This window comes from Acomys minous, assembly GCF_964271855.1.
Source record: "Acomys minous genome assembly, chromosome: 3".
NCBI classification, from domain to species: domain Eukaryota; kingdom Metazoa; phylum Chordata; class Mammalia; order Rodentia; family Muridae; genus Acomys; species Acomys minous.
The window spans coordinates 111,662,858-111,680,575 of NC_140485.1; the positions used below are offsets into that span (position 1 = coordinate 111,662,858).

Consider the following 17,718-nt stretch of genomic DNA (forward strand, 5'->3'; position numbering starts at 1 on the left):
AGGACTGGGAGTAAATAGTCACGTGTTGAATAATCCCCCATTAGAACTGTATCATAGGCTATGCTGTCACTGATTTATCATTCAGAATTGCTTTTTTTTGCACCTTATAACTTAGATAAATATGACCTAACAAAACAAGTATGGTTAATACAACAGCTAATTTTATATGATAAAATGCATATAAAATTGTGAACACATAGGGCTTAAATGTAAGTGTTAAAATCCCCTGTATGTAGAAAGCACCGGATGTGTTGATGTAACCACAATGTATTAAAAGAACAGTGATACTGCTGCTAAAATTTATAGTGCTAATTATTTCTGTGTTCCGGAATGAAAGCTCATTATAATAGATAGGAAATATGAACCAAGCACGCAGAAAATAAAAGCCCCAAGGCGGACGATGCCATTGCAGCTGGGCAGGTAAGAGCCCTCTAGAGCCAAGATTGGAAAATTTTAAGGAAACTATTTTTTCTAAGCTTCTGACACAAGACTAAGAGAAGGAACAGCAAAGACAATAGAGGCTCTGAAGTGTAAAGATCCAGCGAATAGTTCTCATCGCCAGCTCATTCCTCCTGGTCTTCTCTTAATGACTTTTGCTCAAATATCTATCATGAACTTTAAAAAAAAAATCAAGCTGTGAGCACTAAATATGACCTGTGAGGATCCCCTCCCTCATGATGGACATAAGGAACTTGGAAGCGTCCAAAAACGATGCTCCCTCTAGTAACAGCAGGAGAACTCCACGAAGGGTAGCAACTGATCTCACAAAGGCAAAAACTCATTCAGGTGGGAGACCATGTACAGAGCCTCCTACAAACCCTGACTTTACCTTACTCGTGCATGACACTATCCTGACTTCCAAAGAGTTCCTTCTTTGTGCGCAACGACTTCCATGGAAGTCTCTACTGCATTCGGTCTTTCATGACCCTGAAAGTCAGGCTGTCGCTTTCTCTGGGTTATAGCAAAGGTTAAAAAGCCTTTTACTCCAGAAAGAGGACATACCGCTGCTAGCAAATTAATGTTTCGTAATGGGGGTGAGGATGCCATTAAGATTTGGAGGCAGCATTTTAAGAGGTCCCTCTTGCTTGCAGTTGGCAGAATATCAGCTGTTTCAATATATGGAACAAATTGCAAAAGCCTAAACTAATTACCCGCATCCTGCTTCTACTCAGCTCATACTCCCAAGCGCCCACTCCATCCTCTCCGAGGGAGACAGCAAGCAGATGGGTGTACGCAGGTGCCGAGGACTCTGTGCAGCCACCAGCTCTGAGAGCAACTGGTCAATACCCTTGGAGCTAGTTAAAGTTGTAGTAAATGGCTCCAAACTCTAGCAGATGGTCTATTGGTCTCACGGGCACTGTTCAACATCTATAAGGATCGACATACGCAGCTAAAATCTTAGCATTAGAGGACTGTTTTATTTAATATTTCATGACTGTACTCTCTAGCCAGTGTCTTTTCTTCATCAGAATTTGACATCGTTCTGTCTTTCTCCATGGGTAGACTGACATGAAAGGCTTCTAGTTCATATGGTTAATTCCCTGTAAGGCTTTAAGTATCGTCACTTTATAAATAAAAGAGAAGTCTTGCTACTATGGCAGCTGTTTATTTTTCATTATTTACTATTTAGGAGGATGCCAAAACCTGTGTGTGGAACTCAGGGGTCAATTTTAGGGAGCTGATAGTCTGCTTTTAACAGGTGGAGTCTGGGAACCAAACTCACCTTGTGTCGGGCTTGGAGGCAAGTGCCTTTACCTCCTAAGACACCTCACCAGCCTGCAGCTAGGTTCTGACGCTGTCCTCTTAAACGATGCCCTCATTGCTTCAGATACCTTGCTTGAATGATATAGTTCTGATTTTTAAACTGTGTTTCCTACAGGCACTCTTCTGACGCGACAAAGTCAGACTTGGGTAGATGGTTATGCCTGCCAGATTGTTTTTCGTTTCCCCCTGTTCGCACTGTGTACCTTTATATTTCCATATGCCATCTGTTTCTTTCTCCAACGTCTACTTTGCTTCCTTCCTCCCAACCACACATTTTTTTTCTAATATTATTTTTCTTAGTAAAAACCTGTTTATAAAAGATAATGTCCTGGGCTGACGAGATTGTCCAGTGACCAAAGTGCCTGCTGTGGACCAAACATAAGACCCCAATGTCAAATCTCCAGCAGCGACCTAAAAGCCCAGCATGGCAGCATGTAACTGCAAGCTCAGCATTTGCGGGAGCAACGAGAGAGACGCAAAGACCCTACTGCCTAAGGCAGCCTGGCCAACAGTGTGCTCCACCCTGAGCTCTCACCCAGTGAGAGACACTGTTTCTGTTGGAAGGACCCTGCTGTTTGAGGTTGCAGTCCACCTGTCCAGATAGCCATTCTGAGCTCGACGTTGGGTGGGGGGGAACTCCCTCTCCCCAGCAGGGCCTGCAGCTCTCTGCCTGACTCCATCTGGAGAGTGTCTTTAGACATGGATGCCGCTAACCACATTTGATATATTGCCCTTGACACAGCTTCCTGCTAGCTTCCCCTCCCTGCGCCTATAGGAGTGTTCCCCGCTCGTATGATAGGAGCGTGCTGCCAAAAGCAAAACAAGCATCTTTAACATGCCTGGTTTCAACCAATTATGAACGCCTATCCTGGAAGCTCCGCCCACTCCCCAAGGGGTATATAGTCTTGGTTCTCCCTGAGTAAAGTTGAGCTATCTCCTGAAGCGGTTCCCAGAGTGTTTGATCTCCATCGTGCTTAAGGCCTTCTAGGCCCTGCGCCTTCTGCTGCTCCTGCCTCGTTGGGCTGGTGGCCAACAGTCCAAAGGGAAGAGGCGAAACACAGTTTCAAAATGTAAGACAGAGACCAAGAAAACACCCGATGTTGACCTCTGACCTCGAAGCGCACGCAAATGCAGGTGAGTGCACCTCCATAGTCATGAACATAAATATCTGGAGCCCACTCGTCATAAACACAGAAAGCCGATGTCTTGCATAAGTGCTGCTAAATTCCCCAGACTCTCGTGGCGGCCTTATTTAATCAGAGTTGTCTGAGGCCTCCCGAATTATCTTTCAGGCCCCCACTGTCTGGTGCTGGACCCACATTTTCCTAACTAAGAGCCAGAGGCCTTGGGAAAGAAAACATCACAGGGAAGTAATGTTTACTTTAAGTTGCAGGACGGGTCTGGCTGTCAGGCTAGTGGATGGCTCTCTGAGTGTTTTCCTCTTCTCAGGAGACAGGATGAAATTCCAAAAACACTTAGTCCATTCTTTTTTGTATGTACTTATGTATGTGTGTGTGTGTGTGTGTGTGTGTGTGTGTGTGTGTGTGTGTGTAAGTACATGGATATTGGGCGTTAGTGCCTTCCTGTCTCCCTTTTCACCTTCTTTTGGAGGACATGGCCTTCTACTGAACCCCAGTCTCTGCATATAGGCTAGGCTTACTGGCCAGTGAGGCCCTAGAATCTGCTTGCCTTTGTCTCCCCACTACAGCAGCACTGGGTGATGCACAGTGCACGTTGTGGCCTGCTTTGGCTTTACAAGAGTGCCAGGGATCTGAACTCATGTCCTCAGGCTTGCCCAGTGAATATTTCATGCACTGAGCCAGCTCCCAACTCCTCAACTGAAGCCATTCTTAGACACAAGCGTCTGAATATTCACTTGAGAAATAGCCACATGACACCAAATTACAAGATATTTCTCTTTTCTCTCTGGTCATCAAGGAATGTTTGCATTTACTTGAATGCTTTTAATGGTGTAAACAAAGACCAGGATCCCCCTCCTCCAAGGGGAAAAAAAAAAGGTTACACACTGACAGAGTTATGCCTAAAAATAGGCAAGCTTGGATGTAGGCAAAGTCGACAGCCAAACTCTGTGAAGACAGGGTAAGCAAGTCCTCAGTAGTTCCTGCCTCACAAATACGTCTGTCAGATATACTGACCCAGAAGGCTGAAGTTGATGCTCCAACATTATAAGAGAGTTTTGGGTGACTACTCAAACTGTCTCTCATTTTTTTTTCACTTTGGAAGCTGCTAACCTGCACTTCCTGTTTACTCAGGTAATTTTTACAATTAAGCTTAGTTGTTTGGGGGGTTAAGATGTCTTTATGTCTAGATAGATGTCTTAAGTTGATAATGATGAGATATGGTAGATATTGATTCTCATTCAGAATTTTAGACTCACTAAGATAGCAAAGATGTTTTCTTCAAGGTTGTCAAATACAAATAGCCAAAACACTATGAATGTGACATTTATGTAATTCCTGATTGTTTCATGGCTCTTCTTGCTGCATATAGTTTATTGTCTATATATGTAATAATATAAATGTATGTGTAAAAATTAAAATAATAATGATTTTTAAAAGGTCACACATAGACAGGAAAGAACTCTCCTGACAAGGACACTGGACTTCTTGGTTGCCCACACTAGGCTTTACCTTCTTCCTTAAATTCCTGTTGAAATCCTAACCCCAGCTGGGTGAAGATCTTGAGGTGGGGGGAAAATTATTTGGAAGTAATTTCTTTACAAAAGTAATCAATTGAAAGGTAAAGCCACTGGGGTGGACCTTAGTCTAATATGACTTGTGTGCTTTTAAATAGGAAGTACTGGGTGTTGAAGAGTGTTGGCGTAATAATATGTCAGACAATAAGCTGCTTGCTTTGCAATCCCAAGGACCTGAGCTCCATTCTCAGCATCACACAATAAGGCCGAGTGTACTGGTGCACCCTTGTAAGCCTTGCACTGAGGACGAAGTGATACATGCATCCCTGTGGCTTCCTGGCCAGCCAGCCTAGTCCTTCAGCCACTAGTGAGAAATCCTGTCTCAACAAACAAGGTGAACAGATTCTGAGAAACATCATCTGAGGTTGACCTCTGACCTCCACAAGCATCTACACAGTGTACAGGCACACACAAAGGGTGTGTGTGTGTGTGAGAGAGAGAGACAGAGACAGAGAGAGAGGGAGGGGGAAGGAGAGGCGGGGAAGGCAGAGAGCACTCTAGTGTGAGAGAGGGATGGGGCTTGCACACATGCACACAGACTCTGTAGCAACCAAGCACGTAGCTACGGGGAGCCCACCATGGGAACGTGGAGATGACTATCAACGAGCTCAAGAGGTAGACCTGGGCCAGACCCTTCTCTCTCAGCCCTCAGAAGCAGCCGAGCCTGCCGAAACCCTGCCCTTGGGCCCCTGGCCTCCAGGATTGTGAGAAAGCGAGGTATCTGGCATTTTGTGAATGCAGTCCTTGCACACTAATCCAGCTACCTGCTTCACTCCCTCCTCCCCTAGAGACAGAGTAACAAACTTTGCAACTCCTCACCTGTGCACTATTGCTGAAGGTAATACGTAACGCTAATTTCACAGTTGACTTTATAACTTCAGGGGAAAAAAAGATTGTGTGCTGTTCTCTAAATGGCAGTGCTTTGGACTGCATGGTGAACATGTGTCTTAGGAGGAATCATGAAAAATCATGTGAAACAACCTTCTCAGTTTAGAATAGGTAAAGTAGAAGTGAGAAGGCTGCCAAGATCGCCCCATTAGTTACTGGTGGAAGCATATGACACTGGTGGAAGCATATCTCCGTATTTTTCTACTGTAACACAGAGGCGTCCTGGACTAGTGGCCAAGGAGCACATAGCAACAATAGGACTTATTTTGCCATATTAAAACGATGTTGAATGTAAGGGCAGGTGGCACACATCTGCAGTCTCAGATATCGAGAGGCAGAGACAGGAAGAACACCCCAAATCTGAAGCCAGCTTAGAATATGGAGAAAGTTCCATACCTACATAAAGAGAGCCTGTCTCAAAAAATAATTAGTTAATAAATGAAATATTAAAAAGATAAATGAGAGCTGGGTGGTGGTGGCGCACGCCTTTAATCCCAGCACTCCGGAGGCAGAGGCAGGCGGATCGCTGTGAGTTCAAGGCCAGCCTGGTCTACAAAGTTAGTCCAGGACAGCCAAGGCTACACAGAGAGACCTTGTCTCGAAAAACCAAAAATAAACAAACAAACAAATAAATAAATAAATGCGAATGTGTTTAAAGTTAAGATAATATAAGAGTAAGTGGACACAAAGAATAGCTTGTTCCACTAAAAGAATATTTCAGAGTCCTCACACTTACAGATTCTTAATCATACAGCTAATAGTTTTACTGTTAATGACAGACATGAGTGGTTCAATATTCAGTACGTGAAAAGATTATAATTTTTTTTTTTTGGAATTCTACATATCTAATCAGAGAAAACTATTCAGGAGGCCATTTCTGCTTCTGCTGATTTTCACTCATGGTTTCAGATGTTATGCTGTCAGTAACTCAAATAATATAAAAATATTTTTAGTTCAGTGGAAGTGGTTATCATGACTTATTGGTAGACTTCTTTGTTTTTGTTTTTCTCTTCTTTGATTATTTTCTATGATCATTATCCATTCAGAAGATTGAAGGTAAATAAAACGGAACATGGAAAAGAGGACTTTAAATCTCCCCGCTAAAAGAGAGAACCAAGATGAATCACTTTGAGGTACAATTGTGTGAACCTCACATCTCAGCAGAGCTCTGATGGGACTGAGCTGGTTGCCTTGGAAAATCTTGGGAAGAGTATTCTCAGCAACAAGCAACTTGGGGAGCTTTGCTATAGACACAACTCAAATAATGCTTGAAGTAAATGGAATGGCATTTACAGCCCTGCATGGTCTAGAAGTTTATTGTCCTATGAACACAGCCATGGTCTCACAAGCCTGTTCCCCTCAGCTAACACTCATCACTTCTCTCTTTTCTTGATATCATGTGTATGTGTGGTATAATATTTAGTGTATTTGATTCACACACATTCCAACAATAGAAGCCGCTTGTAGTTCCCAGTAAGTGAAATGAGAAGTAGTTCAAGGTAGAACATTGTCTTTACTACTCACTCATTTCTATGAAAATTTCCATTTCTTACTGTATTGAGTGGGATGACAAGTTGTAACCAGGAAAGACAATGTTAGCAGTTGTTCAGCCTTGAGACTCTATTCTAAAGAGCTGAGCACACATAGACACAGGTCACCATGAAACAAACAGATACGAACCTCCTTCATTTTCTCCAGTTCATTCTGTAAGGCTTGCTTTGCAATTTCAACTTCGATAAGTTGCTGCCTCAGTTTCTCATTTTCATCTTCTGTTGTTGTTCTTTTTTCTTCCACGTTTTCCAGTTCGTGATGAAGTCTCACAGATACATCCTTTGCAACCTGAAATGATGTGTTTGTAAAAATAAAATAAAATTTTATTCATATTGAAGGCATTAAGAGACAATATTGGCATAGCAGTTAGCATATGACAGTGTTCCTCATCTATAAACCATTCACACTTATCAACCACTTAAGCCTCTCTCATCAATCCCACGGGATAGAGGCTAGTATTGTCCCTGCTTTACAGAGTGGGGACATATTAAGAAAGATGTAAGCCGGGCGTGGTGGCGCACGCCTTTAATCCCAGCACTCGGGATGCAGAGGCAGGCGGGTCGCTGTGAGTTCGAGGCCAGCCTGGTCTACAAAGTGAGTCCAGGACAGCCAAGGCTACACAGAGAGACCCTGTCTCGAAAAAAACAAAACAAAACAAAAAACAAAAAACAAAAAAAACAAAAAACAAAAAAACAACCAAAAAAAGATGTTCAGTAACAGGTAGTTAGATGGTCTGGCTCATTTTTTCCCCCTTAACGTCACTAGATCAGAGAAATGTGTGTTTTATTTCATGTTCACTTATAGGTAAATTTAACATTTGCTTTAGTTTTACAGTAAAATCATGAGCTATATGCTACGACTATGCTCCTCCATACTGATAAATGGAGAAAAATGACATTATTAACTACTGGGTAGTGGTGCTTGTTTTTTCCCTTATAGCTCTAGCTGGTTTCGAGTATTTAAGTTTAGGACACATTCTAGTCCTTGTGATTACTTTTGTTTTGTTTTAATAACTAATATATATTTTCACCCCACCTTTTGAGATTATCTTGAGAATTACAGGGCTTTGAAGGAATGCCGAGCATCCAGTGTAGAGGCTCAGGACATAGTCAGTCCTGGTTTAGATTTGACTGAGGGACTTTGTCTGTTGCTGATCTTGTTACAAGGTGCAGGTGTGTGAAGCGAACCTACACAAAAAGCACTGTTGGTTGCGGCTGAAAAGGTAGCTCACTGTTCAAGAGACTTGGATGCTTTTCTAGAGGATTCCGCGTTCAATTTCTAGATTATATGGCCTCTTCTGGCCTCCAAGGGCACCCGGCACACATGTGGGGCACAGACATGCATTAAGGCAAGATATCAATGCACATTTCTGAAAAGTGCCATTGGTGCACCTCTGAAGTAGTTCCCTTCATAATCTCTACCTCATAGAATTTTTCCTCGAAATCAATTAATAGTGTACACAATTGTGCTACAGCCCCTCAGGAGTCCTGACTCACTCCAAAGGAAACGAAAAGAACGAGGCAAGGACTTCCACAAAATGCTTACTCAGAGCTTCCTTTGAAATGAATCTACAGTAATTAACTCCCCTTGCGTACTGGGATACATGTTGCATACTTGTCCTTTGGGATACATTTTGAATGGGCAACTTCATTTCACAATGAGGTGTTCTCTTTGGATTCGCTCTCCTGCAAAGGGCTCACTGTTTAGACAAGGGAGTTACAGCAGCGGTGAGTGTCGGTAGTAAAGAGGCCTGGGTGGAAGCTGAGACTTGCAGAAAGAGACCTTAGTTACTGTTTCTAGTCTGCACTGAGTCTCGGTGCTGCACAGTACTCTATCTACACTGCTACTCTTGAAGGCCTGACTCCACCTGGCCTTTACCCGGAATACAGCACTGTAAGCCAGATCACTGGAGTCCAGGCCATGCAGAGCCCCCCGCTTTACAATGGCCTTGCTTCAGCGCAGGAGGGAGGCGCCCTCTTCCCATTACTTCTGGTAGAGTTATTCCCAGGGGACCCCCCCCCCCCACACACACACTAAACTGAACATTCCTTCCCCTTCCCAGATGCTGACATTTTGTGGTGAACGCTAGGAAAGGGAAATCCTTTGCCAGCCATCACAGAACGCCCTTTGAACTCAAAGAGCCCTCAACCAAAGGCTCCACCCGCTGACCCCCGGAGCGCCCTCGCCCTCCTCCGCCCCACCCCCGCGGACAGACCTTGAGATCCTGCTCCAGGCTGCGCAACAGCTCGCCATCAATTTCCCCGGTCTGTGCGTAGCGGAGCCTTTTGCGCTCGGCTTTGCGGAGGCGGTACTGCAGAATCCTGCAGTTTTTGTTGGCTCTCTCCAATTCGTGGCGCATTTCCTGCAGTTGACAGGCGTCCTCCTCGAAGAAAGTATCCCTCATCTCGTCCATCTCGGTCCTCAGCTCATCTATCTCGTTCTGAGATGGTGACAAGCCATGGGTCAAAATCAGTCTCGCCTCTAGCCCCTCAGATACGCACCACCTACATCCCATTTCTACTCCCAATTTTTAGTTTGATTGCCTCCTCTCCTCAGTTTCTGAAAGCAGAAACAGAAAAACCAGGCCTAGTTTAGGCCTTCTTCCGTTCTGGTACTCTAGCTCACGCTGCCTGCGAGAAAGTGGGGCAAATCATGATAACTAGATAAATGAAGGCCTAGATTTGGCTTTAAATGAAACACAACGGTATTAATATTAGTTCCGATTCAAATTAGGAGCAGGCCATGGACCTCCCCCCCACCTTCTCTCCCTCCTGGTGGCCCTAACAGGTTAGCAGCTTTCCAATCCTGCCGGGACACGCCCTAATCCTTAGAGGCTCTTGCACTTCCCCTCCCCCATCCTGTCCCCACCCCCCTCTCCTCCTCACCTTGAGAGTCTCGTTCTCTTCCCGCAGCTTCTCCATCTCCTCCTGCATATCCTCCTGCTCCTGGAGCTGCTGCGGGTGCGGCTGCGACGAAGGTGGAGCGGCCGCCTGCATGGCCCCGCCGCTGCCGCTGCCCTCGGCGCTCTGCTGGGGGCCTTCGGCGGCGGCCGCCATTGGGGAGGAGGAGGGGACCACAAGGGGTTCACAGATGGCAGGGGAGCCGGCGACCGGGGAGCTGCGGCTGCCGCCGCCACCGTTCTTAGTGTGCATCTGAGCCGCGGCTGCCGCCGCTGCCGCCCGCTCCTTCTTGAGATGGAACTGGATGAGCTCAGACTGCAGACATCCCTCCTTCCAGTAGCTCCCGCCACCGCCGCTACCGCCCCCTGTGACGCCGCTTCCAGAGTTTCTGCTGCCCGGGCCGGGGGCTCTGCTTGTAGTAGCGGTGGGTGGTGAAGGGGAGACCCCCTCCCCGCCGCTGTTACCCTTCTGCGATGCGCGGACGCCTTTCCCTCGCCAACCCCTGGGCGGCGGCGGCTGCGGAGCGCCCCCCTCCCGGTCCCCCGGGGCGCCGCCGGCTCCTCCTCCTTCCCCGCCCCCACCTCCTCCTACCCCGAGTGAAGGGGGTTCCCCGACTTTCGAGGGCCCCGATTCTATCTCTCGGGATTGCTCCTCTGGCGGTCCCGGCCTCCTGCAGCTCACAGCCGCTAGGATCGCCGCGGGGGACCCTTCAGCACCAGGCGCGGGCTGGACAGCTCCTGGAGCAGCCCCTTTGGGTACCGAGGACGCCGCCTTCTCCGCCCCGCCTCCGCATCCTCTAGAGGCGGCCCCAGAGGGGCCCCGACCCGTTATCTTGTTACCCTGCTGTTGTTGCTGCTGCAGCTGCTGCTGCCGAACGGAATTGACTTTAGGGCCGACCCCAAGCGGGGACCGCGTGGCCCCGGAGGTCTGTCGGAGAGAATTGTCCCTAGGCCTAGCTGGTGATTGAGCTCGCTGCTGCTTTCTGCTGCTGCCCTCCGGGTGCAGTCGAGCCTCCGTGGCTGCGGCGGCGGCAGAAGCTGAGGTTGCGGCTGGGGCAGCGCCCCCAGACGGTGGCTGACTCATGGCAGTCTAGGAAGAACCTGCCTGATGCGACTTGGAATCGTCCATCTCTAGATCAGTCCTCTTCTTTCTGCCACCAACCTTCCTTTCTAAGCTGGGACGGAAATAAAAGAAGAGAAATATACAGCGAGTTTACATTGTTGCAGAGCCAAAGGTCATTTTGCTGGACAAGAGATGCTACAGAGAATTATGAGATCGGGCAACCAAACGTTTAATGAAAGCTTTGACTAGGAAAAAGATACAGGCCTGTAAGTTCTCACTTTGCCCGAAGTGGCGCTGTTTCCATCTTATTCCATCTCGGTCAAATGCTGGATCTAAAGACAGCTGAAGCTTGCATTCCCTAGGTAGCAGGTTTGGGAAAGGGTGAGACATGTGTTCAGAAAGAAAGGAATGAGAAAGGAAACTGCGGGAGGTAGGGTCGATAAAGTGTGAAGAAGGCTTTGGAATGTAGAGGAAATGTTTGGATATTATAGTTGCCAAACGCCTTCCTTCAACCTAAAATCTGTATTTGAAATCTAGTTTAGTGGGGGAAAGTTTTATTTAATTAGTATTCCCAGGTGTCAATTTAAAAAACAAGGTTACAATGGGAGGTCCTAGAGAAAATTTACTGTAGATAAATGATACTTGTCTCATTGAGCACAAGCCTCTGAGCTTGTCTTTGGAGAATTGTAGCCAACTTTCTCTAGAATAGAACACACACACACACACACACACACACACACACACACACACACGCAAAGAATGAATATAAATCAAGCTCAGTCTCAAGAAAAAAAGCTGTCATTAAGAGTTAGTTATAAGATTCGGTCATTGGCAATCCCAAGGAGATTATTTTTGTAGCTAAAAAATACTTGTTGTAAAATTTGATGAGCAGCTCCATCTACAAGCTTTGAAGTTTTTAATAATGATTTTTTCTATGCTCATGTGTCCTGCACTTAAAAGCACTGAGTTGAAAGTACAATGTAGAAAACAGTTCCATTCTTAAACAACTCCTTAGATGGTATATAATAGACTAAGTTGAAGCTTTAAAATGCCACTCATAGGGACAGAGAAATGGCTCAGCAGTTAATAGCCCTGGCTGCTCTTTCAGAGGACACAGGTTTTAGTCCAAGCACTCACATGGCAGTTCACAACTGTCTGGAACCTCAGTACCAGGAAACCTAACACCATCTTCTGGCATTCCGGGGTACCAGATCCTTATGTGGTACATAAATATACACCCAGGCAAAACACCCATACACATAAAATTTACAAATGTTAAAATGCTTACTCATTCCTATGAAGTCAAATTCTGAAACAGAATACCCAGCACCCAGAAGTCTGTTCATCTTCCTTTAAGATATGATGATTATCTTTCCAAAACAAACATGTCACTTTAAACTAGAAACAGTGATCTAGTCAGCTAGTTTATTTGGCCCCTTTTCCAGGAGAACCGCATTTATCTGTAAAACACAGGAAGGCCATGACTAGACACAAACTTCTACACACACACACACACACACACACACACACACACACACACACACACCCCTTTTAGGAGAGAAGACTTCCCAGTGTCTTACTTACATTATTATTCTTACTGTCTGTTGTAAGTCACTTAATTGAGGATAAAATCATTTCTCCTTTCATAAAGAAATGGTACCCAAATGCCCCTTCTCCACCTCCCTTTATGCCTCTGGGATCTCCTTTCAGAACACAAAGATAATGACTACCTCAGAGGGAAAAACAAAGTCATCCACTGCTAGGATGTCCGGCCTACTTTATCATGGGTCAGACTAATGTGGGCCACCCAGTGTAATTATACTGATGATACAAAGTTATATTTAACTAAGTAGATCCACACAGGAACTGAGAAGCCATCACTTGAAGCCTGACAACCGTGTCCCCCACCCCCACCCGCCCAGACTATTTTAACCTTGGAGAAAGCTTGGGTTCCAGTAACTAACTCTACAATCTAAGGCACCTAACGGTTGTTTCTTGCTCTCTTACAAAGTAGTGAGGTACTGTATCTCAAAGCTTTCTCCAGTGGAAATCTCCATCCAAGTAATGACAGTAAAGACCAAATCAACCCTTTCAATATCCAATCCTATCTGCTCCAGAACCCACCCCATTTCTCATCCTCTTCTCCTCAGAAACCCAGAAGTTCTCACTTCTCTGTAGTGGCTTTGGTTCCAGGAAGTTGATGCAAGTCAACAGCACTGCCTTCTTTCTGATCATCCAGAGACCCGCCAAGTGTATTTTTCTATCTTTCAGAGAAAGTTCAACTTCCTAGTGTTATAGGCGACTTTCTTGCTGGGCACTCTTGCTTGCGCGGGATCCACACCTACTTGCTTTCTCCAAACAAAGGCTGTAACCACAAAGCCTTGGAGTTCTGGGAGCCGGTTCCTAGGCGGTGGCGGTGCTCAGTTGGGCTGGGCTGTAGCTGTAACTGCAGCAGGCAATGCCCTGGGTACCAACCCGTGCCAGACGCTCCCCAGGAAGTGCAGAGCTATTCATGAGCTGACCTCACGGACTGGGCTGGAAAGAAGGAGGGACTGAAGGAAGGACCGGAGAAGAGTGGTTGCTTGAAGAGGAAAGAGAAGGTGAGGATGGGGAAACGAGGGTAGCGGGTGGAAGGCAAAAAGACAGGAAGGCCAGAGCCACGCCCGAGATGGAGAATTATCAACCTGGATCATCAAAATCCTTGCTCCACTCCCATTTCCTGTACTTGGCAGAAGACTCCAAAATCGCTTAAAATCGGATGCACTGGTTTCCTTCAAAGCTTTGTCTCCGGTCCGATCAATCTCCATCAATTATTTACTTGAGCTCTTTTTCTTGGGAGGCCAGTTGGAGCAGCCTGCACCCTCTGCCTGACCCTCCGGAGTCTCCCCGATGCAGCCTAGAGGAGCTGGCGCGCGCAGCCGGGAGTTCTCTTTGTTCACTCACTTTAATGCACAGTCGATCTCTCCACGCGCCGCTCAGTCCCCACCCCCAGCTCGGGCGGAGTTCTGGGATAGCATTTCCGCGAATAGACAATGCTTGTCAGACCCACAAACAAAGGGTTCTTGAGAAGATAGGAAGAAACGACTAATTTAGTTCAAACTGAATAAATGCGACCTTTAAGTAGCACTGGGCACCACATTTTTCCTTCCTCTCACAGAAGGCTAGTTTCTTCAGTGAAAACAACCCGGCAGTTTCTAGGATCCACATTTTTACTGTTGTGCACGTGAGTAATAGGAGGGATGCATCAATAAAGAATTAGCTGGTCAGGGAATTAAGAGAAATATGTTACCAGTTTACATTTATCCATATTGTTACACAACAATAAAACTTTTTAACGTTTGAAGGAAATTTTCTCCTTTTCCTTCTAATTTTATTTCAGAGAGCAGGCTCAAGAGCCCCCTCCCAGCTTGTATCCCTATGAATGCTCTTGTAAGCTTGCAAGTGAGAATACATAAGCCTGGCTTAAAGGGGGCATTTCTCTTTTTGTCATTAAATTTCTCTTACATTGATGTGTTGGTTTTGTGGGGGCCAAAATTTAGATATTCTGCAAAAAAATGTGCCAAGTCTTGCGCTCACTTTAGAGCAGAGACTTTATTTTATAACTCGTCTTAAGAGTGAAATGACGCCAAAAAATGTGACAATAATTTGGGAGTAATTCTCACAGAAGCAGTACATCACAATGAAACAAAGGCGAATTTAAGCCCAGGTAATTTCTACTCCAGTGACTACAAATAACAGTACCACAAGGAAATCATTTTAGGCTCTAAAACACGCTATGAGCTGGTTTGTGACTAGCACTGTCCAAGGTGCTGGCGGTACAAAGAAAGTGGAGAAATCACCTCTGTCCTGAGAGGCCTCAGACACAGTGGTGAGAATTGAGGTACCTGAGATATTGTTCTTGTTCTTGAATATTAGAAAGCTGGTAAGAGAATCCTCTGGTGTCTAGATGGAGACATTTATCAATCATTTATTAGCATACCCAAATAAAGCCACAAAAATTACAAGTTATTTTGAGTTTGTGTTGAACCGTTCCTCATTATGTATCCCAATATAAATTGCAATACTCTTTCTTGCACTTTTATCTTTTTTTTTTTTTTTGAGACAAGTCTCAGTTTGTATTCCTGGGTGGCATGGAACTCACTATGTACCCTGGGCTGGCCTCAAAGGCATCTGCATCCTGAATGCTGGGGTTGAAGTTGTGGACCACCACTCCCAGCCCTCAGAAATGCAACATTCTTAAGAAATATTAAGACCCACATATCCCATTCAGTGGATAAAACATCTCTTAGATCAATCTTTATAAATAAAACATTCATATAAAAATAGTCTAGGAAGGTATAACACACAGTTCTGCTTCTCTGAGAATTTGTGATCGGCTTAAACATCTCTGCTTCAGTATTTGTTTCCGTGTGACCAGTCACTTTTAATCAGTGAAAGTCTAATAAAATCAAGAGTGCTTACATCAGAGCTCATGTGCCCAAAAGGTTTGTTTTGTACTTTAAGAGAGTGTTGAAACCTCATGAGGCTGAGCAGCTTCTGTAAGGCAGAAGATACTGTCAACAGAACAAAGCGACACTGGGAAAAGATCTTTACCAACCATACATCTGACAAAAGTTTATTATCCAAAATATATAAAGAACTCAAGAAATTAAATACCACCAAACCAAATAATCCAATTGAGAAATGGGGCTCAGAACTAAACAGAGAATTCTCAATAGAGGAATATCAAGTGGCTGAGAAAAACTTAAAGAAATGCTCAATGTCTTTAGTTATCAGAGAAATGCAAATCAAGATGAGACTGAGATTCCATCAGAATAGATAAGATCAAAAATTCAAGTGACACCACATGCTGGCAAGGATATGGAGAAAGAGGAACATTCCTTCGTTGCTGGTGGGAATGCAAACTTGTACAACCACTTTGGAAATCTATCTGGTGCTTTCTCAGAAAACTGGGAATAGGGCTTCCTCAGGACCCAGCTATTCCACTCCTTGGAATATACCCAGAAGATGCTCCAGCACACAACAAGGGCATATGCTCAGCCATGTTCATAGCAGTCTTATTCGTAATATCCAGAACATGGAAACAGCCTACATGTCCCTCAGTTGAAGAATGGATAAAGAAACTGTGGTACATTTACACTGTAGAATACTACTCAGCTATTAAAAACAAGGAATTTCTGAAATTTGTGGACAAATGAATGGAACTAAAAATGATCATACTGAGTGAGTTAACCCAGAAGCAGAAATACTCACATGGTATATACTCACTTATAATTGGGCACTAGCCCAAAAGGCATATTCCCATAAAAGTCTTCACTTACCAGGAGACTGGAATCGTGTGAGGACATCCCAATGGGGCTCTAAGTAAGAGAAATATAGGAGATGGGGAAATAGAAGGACCCAGAGTGTCCTTGAAACCTACAAGAAGAACATCATGACAGGTGGATTGGGGCCCAGGGTATTCTGCTCAAACTATTGTACTAACCAAGGACAATACAAGTAGTAAACATCGAACCCCAACTCTGATGTACCCAATGGAAAGGACATTCTCCACAGTTATGTAGAGAGCGGGGACTGACTCTGAAATGAACTCTGTTGCCCAATATTTGACCATCTCTACTGGGTGTGGAGGCCTGATTAGACTCAAAGAAAGAATAAACAGGCTACTAAGATGAGACTTGATAGCCTATGACCATATAGTGGGGGAAGAGGTCCCCCTCGGTCATAGACCTAGAGTAGGGGAAAAGGGTGAAAGCGAGAGGGAGGGAGGAACAGGAGGATACAAGTGAGGGGATAACAATTGAGTTGTAATCTGAATAAATTAATAGAAACAAACAAACAAAAAAGAGAGTGTTGAAAACCACAGTGATACGGGAGGAACAGAACCAAGGCTGACATGTCTTTACGACTAAAACCTTAATTAGAATGGTATTGTAGTTATCTCCCTCTTTGCTTGTAAAAAATTACGCTTCTGCAAGGGGCTGGAGAGATGACAAGGCTGTTAAGTTCACTTGCTGCTTTCATAGAGGACCGAGATTTAGTTCCTAGTACTCACATGACAGTTCACAAGTGGCTGTAAAACCAGTTGCAAGGGACCTGATGGGCTCCTCTGAGGGCACAGCACATACATATATGCAGGCCATGCCCATACACATAAATTAAAAATGAGAAAACATTTGAAAAAATATTTTTCAATAAAGGAAACACCAAAGATTATTACACAGATTTCTTCAGAGTCCAGAAAAGCACTGACATTATGTTTGCTGTTTCAGAAGCAGGCTTACCGACTGCCCTTTTATTGTTTACTTGTGATAATGAATTATCTTTCTATAATACAGCAAGGTAGTGGATCTCACATCCAGGGAAGAAAGGTAACCTTTCAACTTTGAAGCCCTTAAATATTTAAAGGACCTCCTTTAGTAAATAAGAGTGTAAGATTCTTGTTTATTTTGGGGGTTTTTTTTGTTTGTTTGTTTGGTTTTGGCAGAGTCTCACACTGTACTCCGGGATGAGTCAGAACTCATTATATACCAGGGTGACCTCCAGCTTACAGAGATCCTCCTGCCTCAGCATCTACACCTATATATGTGTGTGTTTATGGGTACATGGGTACATGTACAGTCTGAAAAAAAACACTTTTAAAAAAGTCAAAAGAACTCTTATTGTTTATAGGATACAAGGTGGTCAGGGGACTTGTTCTGAGTGTAAACATTCATCTTAATACTGTTTGTGTGAGATTTTTCTAAAAAAAAAAATCACAAATTTACAGGTGAGAAAAGAGTACACATATCACAGTGCGTGGAGCATGGTGGTTGTAACTACTGTAACTATGGAGCA

The 17,718-nt window shown here is 44.6% G+C and overlaps 1 protein-coding gene across 4 annotated transcripts in view; it reads right to left on the bottom strand.

The window, feature by feature from the left end:
- MTCL3 (MTCL family member 3) overlaps positions 1-14,845 on the bottom strand; it is a 50,074-nt gene extending 35,229 nt beyond the window's left edge. For 2 of the 4 annotated variants that reach the window (XM_084777425.1, XM_084777424.1), the window contains exons 1-3: positions 9,805-12,373; positions 9,135-9,359; positions 7,049-7,207 (exon numbers count right to left, since the gene is read on the bottom strand). In XM_084777425.1, the coding sequence (XP_084633551.1) occupies positions 7,049-7,207; positions 9,135-9,359; positions 9,805-10,902 (1,482 nt within the window). In that variant the 5' untranslated portion in view covers positions 10,903-12,373. Of the gene's footprint in view, positions 1-7,048; positions 7,208-9,134; positions 9,360-9,804; positions 12,374-13,005 lie in introns of those variants that run through there. The other 2 variants (XM_084777423.1, XM_084777422.1) reach the window with 2 other exon arrangements.
- Between the last annotated feature and the right edge of the window lie 2,873 nt (positions 14,846-17,718).